The 11,648-nt window shown below is 43.7% G+C and overlaps 3 protein-coding genes across 3 annotated transcripts in view; 1 reads left to right on the top strand and 2 right to left on the bottom strand.

Moving 5' to 3' along the window:
* T265_14285 (hypothetical protein) overlaps positions 1–11,648 on the top strand; it is a gene marked incomplete at both ends in the record, with an annotated part of 49,355 nt that overhangs the window by 10,719 nt on the left and 26,988 nt on the right. The gene's annotated exons all lie outside the window — the stretch shown is intronic.
* T265_07412 (hypothetical protein) lies at positions 1,579–1,869 on the bottom strand (the record flags this gene model as incomplete). The annotated part of the gene is made up of 1 exon (XM_009172922.1): positions 1,579–1,869. One exon carries the CDS (start codon positions 1,867–1,869, stop codon positions 1,579–1,581), a length of 291 nt encoding a protein of 96 aa, XP_009171186.1.
* On the bottom strand, positions 5,448–6,281 carry T265_07411 (hypothetical protein; the record flags this gene model as incomplete). Its single annotated transcript, XM_009172921.1, has 1 exon — positions 5,448–6,281. One exon carries the CDS (start codon positions 6,279–6,281, stop codon positions 5,448–5,450), a length of 834 nt encoding a protein of 277 aa, XP_009171185.1.

The following is an 11,648-nucleotide window of genomic DNA, read 5'->3' as shown; positions in this document are numbered from 1 at the left end:
CACGATACTATATCCTCAGTTTCGAATTAGAACTTTGATCACACAAGTTATGTGGCAGAGCTCTGTCGTACTCTCAGCTCCCTTACTCAGATGTCTGGTTTGGATATCACATGACGACAAATTGGAGTGCTCATTAGGGGATAAGCAGGTCTAAGTGTGTTCAAGATTTTTCCAGCAAAATTTTATTTCGATCTCAGCAAAAGAATACAGGTTTACACCTAGAGATCAGGAATGGTTTTGAAATCCAAGGCACTTTGTTTTGTTGCATCATTCACCTACAATTGTTGTGCGCGTCACGGTTCACTTATGTTTCACCTCACACGACCACCTTTGATATCAACATTCTCAGATTATCCAGGCCATTCGATCTCACGAGACCCAACATCAGTATCGTGAAACTCCCCGCGACAAAAAAATGCAACGCTGCCGTAAGTGAACGAGGCAGGTCTTATTGTTGGATTTGGGTATTTTTTGCGCCCTTACATATACCCAACCACCGCTCTGGTGGCGACATTTAAAGTTGTGACGCAAAAGAAATGTGCTCAACGCTACGGAATATTCAACGTGTCCAATTCTACTTACAGCGTTTGAGCCGACGTTGATGTATCAAGACGTGGGATGAAGGTTAGTTGATCATAACTGTTTACTTGGTTGTGATGTGTGCACTAAGCATCATCTTATGAATGGTGCTCTGAACATCCAACTAACTGACCTATGTATGGCCTATGTATTCCTAAAACAAGTACCAACCAAATTCCCCGTAGTCCTTGTAATCGCGTGCCTCCCCATCAATAGTATCACCGTTACACTGGTATGATGAAGGATATTCGACATGAACCTGAGAAGGATGCTACAAGATAAATCCACCATGCCGATTCAGTCGAGCTTTAGTTATAAACAGACGGCCGTATGGAACATGAGGCCTGTGTATTTGTATAATTCGTGCTCTACTTCGAAAGTCCATTATCAATTTGCCGAGAAACTTTCGCCACGTCGTATAAGCACCGTTCTCTCGTGCTGCGATATTCTGTGTGTAACCCGGTGATTCTCATGGAAGGCTCCTTTTTAGCTACGCGTGATATGATGTGTTAAGAATTGTGACATCTTTGCACAGGTTTCAAATTCTTTTACGATTTAACACTGAGATCTCATCCACAACAACCGCAGATTTTCGCCCACGCTGAGCGTTCTTGCTTCACTGTACTTCCCATTTACTCAGAGCCTCCGAACAAATGTACTATATATATACCGTATTTATTTATATAGTGTAAGAAGAAGTTCTATAGAATCTGGAATCTACTTTGCCCGGAGTCATCTTGACAGCACCACACCAGAATCCTCTGCAAATTTAAAAATTCTGGGGGTCTGTACAATCGCAGGTTTTAGCTGTTGTGTCAGCAATTCAGCTGGAAGCAATCCAGTTACTGACCAAAAGTCGCCCAAGCTGACTTGATATGACTTGACGGGTTAACCAATTTACCATTGCTAAAAATGGTTCTGCGTTTCTGTCACTGTGTTTCATGTCTTTGGGACAATTCGCTCGCTGAGTATTTAGTGGGTACATGCATGCCCAAAATGTCACATTATTAGCACCTCAAAATCTCGTAGACCTCGGCTGAGTGCTTCGAAAAAACCGTCCTGTTTGCCTGTTGCACTGGAAGTGTGGCTTAAATAGGCCTGATTTCCGAGGAATTGGAAAACAAATGAAAGTGCAGCAAAGGCATCAAGGATGATCCTACCAAAACAGCTAGATTCCCGTTGGGTAAATAAGTAAGGTTTGCGGTTTTCTGCCGAAGGGGACGGATCATCAGGCAACGGGGCTCGAATAGTACGCCGACGACGAACAAAGAGCAAATCAAAGAAGGTCATCTTCTATGACGGTTATCGTGGGCATTGCAAAACCAATACATCCATGCTGAAGCATAGGCAGCAAAACGTATCCCACTCTTCGAGCAACGAAATATATTTCGGCAAATGGAAGACAACACAACATACACTCGCCCCCAGCACATTTTCGGACCAATAGGCGGCCCTAACTAAAACAGACAAACTAAAGACAGCTACTTCTTTCATCGATGTGCACAGCCGTATGACTGCACTAGCGGGCATACCATTGACAATAGCGACAGGAGATATCGAGTACAGTGAGCTACAAAGCGGTATGCCCTTGTGCAGAAAACATAGCGTTGTAGTCACGCGAAGATTTCATTCAATAAAATAATTTGCCGTAAAGGGGTAATGCAAAATAGAACTCGGATAAGTGATCAGAGCATATCGATTAATGCTGGGCTCAGCGATAGAGGCGCAAGTATTAGTTGCCATTTGGGATAGTAGTGCAAATCGAGCATACGTCCAGATGGAATTAAAGCTTCGAGCAACGAAATATATTTCGGCAAATTTGTTGGGGTCGCACAAATCCTCTGCATGACTACTGAAAACGAATCGCGGTTGAATAATTGAACTGGATGCTTGGCTCTAACTGTCCACGGTGGTCATTCCCTAGGTGACATCGTCATATCGCCAGGTGCTTAAGAACGATATTTCCTACACAAAATACCGTCGACCTCTGGTTTACGGTGGCGTGATATCGCATAAGTGCGCCTGATTGAAGCTTTCTTATTGTTTGAGGATCCATATTCGTCCGAAGGAGGAAGATTACGAACCTATTCGCTGAGTGAAGATATTTCAGAAGTAGTTTAGATTATAATTTAGCCTTGGATGAATTCATGGAGGTGAGATTGTCAACCGAGTTGTTATCAGATCACCAGTGATCTGTTTGTCAAAGGAATGATATACGCTCGAAAACGGCCAACCCGCGCCCGTAAGTCCCTATTTCACCAATGTAGGAAATGTTCAAACCAATATTCTGCAAGGTAAAAGAATCAATGTCGCCTCGGTGTTCCGTCTCATGTGCTGGTACGTCTGATGTTACATTCAAACTCACTCGCACGTTGAACCAGCGTGGTCCGCGTGTATTTCAGCAGACCAATACTTTAGTAGCATTTAAGTAATAATGGTACATGTGAGCTTCATGCTCCTGATAGTGGAAATAAATTCAAGGGAACTAAGTAGTGTACCACAACAGCTGGTGCGCCGAATTTTCCCTTAATTTTCCACTGAATAGAGAGAATCCTTTCTTTTAAGAAGCAGTATATGTTCAAAGAGTCTGCGAAATTATCGGATTTTGTTTCACTCAGCCAATTCATTCATAGTTTATGCAGTGTGTGCTTGACGTCCATGTTCGTTCGTCATTGACATAGATCTGCACCAGCGGAAATTCTGCCCATTCCGGTTTCTCCCAAAATATACATGGACGTTTAAACGATTCAGTGTGTAACGTTTGCGTAACAATTATGTTGAGAACAACCAACCCAATTTGCTTTGTTTGGGTAAGGCGAAAATATGGATAATACAATTTTTTTAAATGAAAATCCATGAATAACAGCGCCGTCCGGCTAATAGTCGAACTTTGGGGTGACAACGTGTCCAACAAATACGGGCATGGAGGAATCACACACGAGGGAGAAGAAGAACGGATAGTCGAGAGAAACTGTCTTAGGAAACTGAAAGCTGGCACACACAGTAAATAAGGTCGCGGCAGCTGCTGTCACCCCTTCTTCATCAAGCTGAAAATAGAAGGGAAATGAGAACAGGATTATTTGCTCAGAGGTAATACACTACTCAGAATAATGCCGTGGCTCTCCAAGTGCTCGTTTCTGAATGGGTGAAACAAGAGTTCTGGTCAAAATGTAGGCTATGAGGTAGACATTTGCAGGTAATACAATGTCATTTATTGGCGAACAATACATGGTTTACCAAACCGAACCCCAGAATGAATGGATTAGTTGATCGGTAGTACACAGATTAGTAGGGAACCAGGTGGGCTATGTTACCAACTGTCATATGATTAAAGAAAATTAGCTGACCACTGCACAGACTAAAAAGATATGGTCCACATTCACCTGCGAGATGACTTTGGTGGTATCAAGAAGGCCCGTGAGACTATCAGGTTAGAATCATCTAAACTACTGAATATCACTCAGATTATTGGAATGAACAGCCCGAGAATTAAACCTACCTCTAGCACGGCTTTGTGATATGCATCGGTCACCGACAAGCGTGATTGCCACATCCTGGACAAGTCTCCTCCATCAAACAATTTCTTCATTCCACATTCACACAAAATTGGCTTCAAATCTATCATGGGTTGATCCGAGAGCTTGAATTTCGGAAGAAACAAGTGGGCTTCTTCCATGTGGAACGGGCTTCTCAATGCGGAAGCCAATTGTCCTGGTGCTTGTAATCTGGAAAGAAGTTTCGGCAAACCAGCTGTTTCGTGTGGCAGCAAAATCAACAGCGCCCATTCACTCTATGCAGCAGATGAGCCGATCAGTTTGATGACACAAATGTGCGACCGATATGGTATGACAATATTCTCGCTTCTCTCCTTGTTCTTTGCTAAACCGTCGGTAGATATCCCCTACCTCGCTTGGCAATCGGTTGTTCGTCTGTCGGACGCGACTAAGCAGGTGAGTAGTTGTTTGGTCGTGACAGCAATCTTATCCCTTCTTCATTGCAGATCAACCAGCCCGATGGTTCATAAATGTGGCCTTTGGTTCATTGACAGTAATCAGGCTGTAATGTGTAACATGTAGAAAGCACTTACAAATTGTCATGAGGGGTCATCAACGGATGGAAGGCTGATCAGTGTTTCTACACAAAACTGTACAGAAAATTGTTGTAGGCTTCTCTCGAGATGTGGCGATTCTCTGTAATAGGTCACATATAGGTTCCCCAGAGCTGCCCACATGCCAGTCTCTGTAGAACAAGGAAACATGATGAGGTGACGGGCTGTGGGGCCAGTAGTACTCACGCAAGACATTCCAATGCCTCAGGACGTCATCATCATCGTCATCATCGAAAGCATTATGTGAGTGCTCAACACCGATGTTTCGCTGCCGTACTTCAGTGCAACAAATATATGCGCGTCAGCAACATACGTCTTCGACATCGGAATTTGAAGCTAATTGCCGTTTGGTACATGAATAGACTTACTCGCTCCGCCGGAAAGAAAGTTTTATCGCCATACAGTCCAGTTCTGCGAGATAGGCCAGATAGAACGGCGATTTCCTATACATCATTTGCACTTTAATTGATTCTCCGTTCAAGCAGTGGAAGTCACTCTCTTGAGTTTGTTCCTTATCAAACGGGTGATCCCATGAGCCCATGGATTTGTTCATACCATAGTTGGGTACCACAGACATTTACCTCGAAAATACGACGCGTTGATTAGCAAAAATTTTGAGTTGTGGCCCAGAAAACCAGGCGGCGACAGTTCCCTCATTTTATCCTTTGTATTTTCGGCAACCCAGGTGTTAATATGGCTTTTTCTGGCCTCTACAATTTGTAGTTCCCTTAGCTTTATATCACAAGACTTAAAGAGTTTCTTAAGGGAAAATGATTGCCAGCTCAACTAAGGCCTTGTAACACTTGGCAACTAGAGCACTGTATTCCGGTCGAATATCGATCGAACTGAGAAGAAATAACCGATTAGCAAGGTTCAAGTCCACGTCACTGGACGCCTCGAAATACTTCGAAATTATTGGTCCACATGACTGATGAACAGCATCCGATCTGATTTTCGGAGGAATATGAGGCACCTGCTGCATCTTTTGCAGTGTTTCTCCGTCGGCTCCGGCCATCACCAACAACGAGACACAATAAATACTCATGGGTGAAACTACAGAGTTCGCTAAAGTTTCTGCAACGTGTGTGAACAAGTTTGTTAGTCGGAAATGCATCATTGTCTTACCGGCTTGCAATTTGATAATTTTTTCATAAACATCTGTAGCGAATTCTGTGAGGCCTTCTTTGAATTGGAGAACGTCTTCCATTTCTTTAGCCTGCATATTGTGACTAGTCTGGTTTACGGGATCAAATGGTTTGTGGAGATAAACAATAGGTACGTGTTGTTTTTTACATAGTGTGTGAGCAAGGTTAAATTGTCCCTCCAATTCGTCCAATTCCAAACCCTCGGTCACTTGCTGAATCTCATTAGCGTGTTTCAGTTCTGAATGAGAGAACCGAACAACAGGTATTTCACAGTGACAGGTCGATGAGTTTGGTGAGACAAAACGTGTGCATATGTTCTGTTTGTATGGTTGTGTTTCACGGTTGCTTTTGCGTGCGCGAATGGCTCGGAGGGTGGACGGGTGGATATGATCATCGCTTAAGTGCACATTATTTTCAAATGTCCCTGGTAAACAATCGGTGTAATTCATCGATGGGCAGGTTGAAACGATGAGACTCTAAGATAATGGCGACTCAGGGGTTTCCGAACTTCGTCCATTTGACTGCAAACTCACTGTTTTAGATGTCCACCTTTCGTTATATAGTGTACACGACAGAAGCTGGTCCAGGGAGTTTTCAGCTATGTGAGCGTGACCAGGGCGTGGTGTTACACGGATTATTCAACGATACGTTACATTAGGTCCGAGGTAAATAACAAATGTGGCTTAATTGTCTTATATTTGGTGACCATGGCCTTTCATTCAACTGACTACTCGCAGAAATGTTCAAGTACACGCACGCAAGCAATGATAATTTTCGTTCTATCTGAACCACAAGAGTACTTTGTTACATCCATATTTCCGAACGTTCTGTATGAACAATGGATTACTGATCAGCTGATGGAGGGGGCAGTTCCATTGCAAGGTCATGAGTCACAGACACGTGAGTGGAACTCGCATGTGTTCATGTGCTAAAATGTGATAGGGTAGTCCATATCCCGAGACGGGCGTCTTCAACTCGTTGATCCATTTTTGCAACCATTTCCAAATGTAGATTGGATGGATACAAAGACCTTGGAACTACGAAACGAATTTCGGTCATTTCATCTGGTTGAAACTACCCGACATGCCGCACCATTTTATTCGTATGCGAGACCTCTGCGAGTGTTGTGGAAGCCATGATCCATCCAGATATGTGTACGGTCATTGTTATGAACACGCGTGTTTCTTCACATATACTGGCAGACTGATACGGCGCCCGGAAACAATATAGATAAACTGTGTTGGAGGCTCACCGATATTTCATCATAAATATATGAGGATTCTACCTTTCGTGACTCGGGCTAGCAATTCTAGAGACGCCATTATGTTTCACCAAAAACAAACGCAGTGTATCTCTGGTCGTTGTAACCTTACAGCCTTCCTGAACAGCAATTTTGCTGTCTGGCATTTTTTGTATAAAGTCAATTTCCATTTCGTGGACTCCGTGAATCCGTATAGAGCGAGTTAGAAACCGTGTTTTCAGTTGCGCAGCAGGCACTTCCATTGTAGAATGTGTCTAGCAAGGGAAGCTTCGTGGGTTGGGACATGTGTTGCCTATGGCGAACCATCGTTTGCCCAAGAGAGTGCCGTTTTGTTTGCCAGATTCACAGTGGCGTAAACAGAGTGGTGGCCAACCCTTGTCTTGGCATAGGAGTATGAGGTAGATCACGAAACGCCTGTGTGCCGTCGATGCAAATCACCTTCCAGGATAGGAACTGCGCGATCCTCATCACGTCTGGTTAGAGACTCTTCAGGATTTGGCTGACAACCGATATCATTGGCGTTTTGTTGTCAGTTTCTATCCATTTTGCCTGAGTGAATGTTTAGAGATGTAGGCACCTCGGAATGATTGTGATAAGCCTGGTACTAAGTCACTTCCCCGTCCATCTTCATTCTTTTCTTTACCATAAGGCTTTCAATTTAATTATGGTTGTACGGCAGTGAATCATCTACGTATCGCGCCGAATGTAATTTTGGGAAAAGCAGATACATTTTTCAGTGGACAGCAATACTTCGTTAACAACTCAATCTCGGGAGCATAGACGTCGGTCTCCTTCAGAACTTTCACACATGACTGACGGATTCTACGGAAAAGCTATTTCTCCACCACCGAGACTGTTTTTAAACACTGGGGTGGGCATATGAAGAATAATTTTTAACTTAATAAGGACTTACAGACATTCAACGCGGAATGTAGTAATTCATCCAATGGCGATTGTATTAGTTAGATATCACGAGGCGTACACATAGGCCCCGAAATTCCAACTCACATGTCGTACTCACATTTACTGGCCAATACGTGTCCAAAGTAAGTGAAGGAATGAATTGTAAGCATTCGCTTCACTATTAACCAAACCGTGAATAGGTTGATATCTTCCCATATACATTGAGATTCTTATAATTGATACAGTTCCGAAATCTTATCACGTGTCTCATCCGAATGAATCTGCTACGTGCACGTATTAGCTTGGACGAGATCAGTGATTCAGACACTTTCAACCAGCATCTCCGTATCCGTCTCCATTACCAGCATCACCTCAAACACAATATCTAGATACAGTTGGACTATGGAACTTTTGAAACTTCATCAAAATCAACCACTTCGTTCATCATGCAGCTTAGCAAAATGAATGTGCCACACTGCTGTTCACCAAACAACCCCAAGTCTGTCATGAGCATCGTGCGTTACTTGTGGGATGGGTTAGTCCAGGTCATCGAACGGCTTGTAAGCATGCAACCGATTGTTATCAAAGATAGTCTAACCGCGGAGTTCATAGGCAATTCGTTTCGGCATCTAAACAACAGGGAAATCAACGTTTTGTAAGTTACCGATCATTGTGAGGTAACACCGTCAAGCTGGAACTAATTCAATTCGTAGGAAAAAACGGAAGTTAACCGTTGGCTGAGAGCCATCTGTGGTTCAATGGAAGCATAAAGATCTTTACGCTTTCGTTGAAAAGGATTCGGTGTTGTTTATTTGTGCCCGCGTGCAGCGAGACGGATCAAGTGGTTGGAGTGCGAACTTACTAACCAAACTTTATGTGCTACGAAGCTGACCTCTGCCTCTAAACTGCCCCTGTCTAGGTTTGGGCAACATGGCAGTATCCCAGCCCTCGTGCTTCCTTCGGGTGGCATGGCAGCTGGGCAACGAAGAGGTGCTACAGCTGAACGAAATATATTATTGTACGGCAGTGAAGCATCGGTGTTGAACACTGATGTCATGCTGTCAATGATGGTGATTTTAACTTCTGTCCAATTCGTAAATCAAGGGATAACACAAACGCAGTCGCTTCGCTTCAATAAGAATCGTGTCCCGCGTTGATCAATGTGATGGGCGTGATGGTGGTCACGAAGTCACTTTGCTGCCGCTTTCGAGATCTACGTGGTTAAACACAGTTTACCGAAGATTAGTGAACTAGCTCAGCCGCATACAAGGTTCAGTAAACCCCGAGAAATCATACAAGTAAGTTGTACAGATGCTTGCTCCAATTGCGCAGGGAAGCATTCATGCGCACTGGATCAATATGACCTAAAGTTTGTGTGCGAAACTCTTAGAGCCCCAATTGTTTTCCCAGCCGGTTTTTTCCTCTCAGTATCCAGTCCCTTAAGCAAACAACAAACAAGTTGAAACCGAACACACTCATTCAACTGACTATTTTGTTTCTAACTGAGAAACGCAAATTAATCTCTCGATTATCTTTATTTGCGCAGGTAAATCCGAAGAACCCAAACCAATGGAGTACAATTGTTTCCACAAAAACGTTTCGCCTTGATAGATTTAGTTATAGAAATAAAAGACGAGTGTGAATTTACTTGAAAATCACAATTTAAAGTGACGGCGTTCTATTGTTTAATCCTTTGGTCAAGCTGATGCAACACTTAACGCGTTAGAAAATGCCGACCCTTTTGGTTAAGATCAAAGCCGGACTGATTATGACCAACAGGACGTAACCCCAGCAGGCGTAGTTGTGGTCCTGTTGTTCTGTTTGAAAGGTTTGGTGCCTTTTGTGTTGTCTGAACTGCCGTAGATATTTGCTGGCGTTCAATCTAAGTGAGGTCTCACACTAATGTCTCCAAGTCAATGAGGAACAATTGAAACAAACATTNCCCCCAATCTTGTGTGTACCTTGACCTCCAGGGTGCCTTGGGTTCCGTCCGTCGTTCAGTGTTGTCAACCACAGTTGCTCTGTAGCGAACGCCACAAAAATTTGTGCACACAATCCGGCTCCCATATTCACAATGTTCTGGGCGCGTGTCAGTGTATGGAGGGCTCTCTAGATAATGTCCCACAATTATCGGGTCCGACAGGAATGCTCATTCTGTTCAAACCCTCTGGAATTCGTCGTCGATGTATTAATCGGGCAAACACGATAATTTCTGCAAAACCCGCGCCTTTTTGGGGGCGAATTTGTAGGCGTGCAATGCAAATACAGTGACATGCTCTAACTCAAACAAAATGTGGAGTTCGAGCCATGCCATAAAATATATTGAACTTACCTAGCAATCAGTTGGGCCACGTTGAGTTACACGCAACGCACTGAAAGTCAAATAGTTCAGATGGACTTTCAGTGACAGATGTGGTACCACGAATACAACAATCAGGTGACAGTATTGTACAAACCTCAAATTTTGCGACCTTGCCGGGTTCCATGCACCGGTTTGGGACCTGCTGACTTCCAACGGGACACCAAAGTCCGCACCAATTTAAGTCGACCTGGCAACGAGAGAGCGAAACCCACGAATCAGTTTAAACAACACGCGTGACGGCAAGGCGAAAGGGCGTGTTATGTTCAGGTGATAAACTAGAGAAGTGGTATGGGCGCGAAACCGAAACAACAAAAGGCACAATAAGAGTAGGAGAGAAGCATCGACAAAATGTCCAACCGATTGTCGACGTTCTACATGGACGTTCAGCGAAAAAATTCATGTTCAATAACATGCAGTATCTGAGCATTTACCTTGGAATTCAGTACTGGATTGTTATACCATCAGTAGTATTGACAGTAGTATCATTATTAGTTCTGACTGCTGCTGATTTCACCTCGTCGGATCGAATCATTCAGATGTTGGCAGACTTGGTAATTCATTGGAATGGCTGCGTACAACGGTACTCGAGGGTCACCACTACTGGCAATGATAAAAATACCTGAAGAGTATAAAAAGGTTTTGATTAACATGGTGTGAACATCGGCTCATCAATGGATGACGTACATCTGAGGGGACTGTTGTTAATTCAGGTGGTGTAGATGGTCAGCGGTTTGTTCATTCGCCCGAGCAATTAGATTGCAGGCGTTTCATCTATATTAGAGCCAATATCAACAGTGCGTTGACGAAGAGCGTGATGGAAATTCGGTGGTTGTGTGTCGGACATCGGTGATTGTGAGTAAGTTTAGGTGATGCTAGCCTAGACCGATTTCTCAGTACGATTGGTTTTTCGATCAGACGATTCGAAGAGTAGATCTGTTATCCGTTGGTTTGGTTGCTCTGTGAATACATGTTATTTGGCTTGATCAAGCCTGCTTCCATAAACAGGCTGGTTTTTGAATGGCCGATATGTGTGATCTCTCTGGTTTCTTCCCTGTGAACATTGCACCGCTCCCCACCGCACCCTCACAACCCAGTGATGATGTCAACGAAATTAATAGTGAAACGTTTGTAATAAACTTGTCGAGATAAGCTACTGGCTTCGGCCAGTAGCATCATTCGGATGTCTATATGAGAGGGCGTGAGATTGTCACTTGGAATCCAAGTGCATAAAACTCAGTCCCGCCATGGCGCCTGTTCGAGGACGTGTGGATGTAAGGTGGTGCAGCAGCC

Source organism: Opisthorchis viverrini, assembly GCF_000715545.1.
Source record: "Opisthorchis viverrini unplaced genomic scaffold opera_v5_170, whole genome shotgun sequence".
NCBI lineage: Eukaryota > Metazoa > Platyhelminthes > Trematoda > Opisthorchiida > Opisthorchiidae > Opisthorchis > Opisthorchis viverrini.
This window is presented reverse-complemented; position numbering and strand designations above follow the sequence as displayed.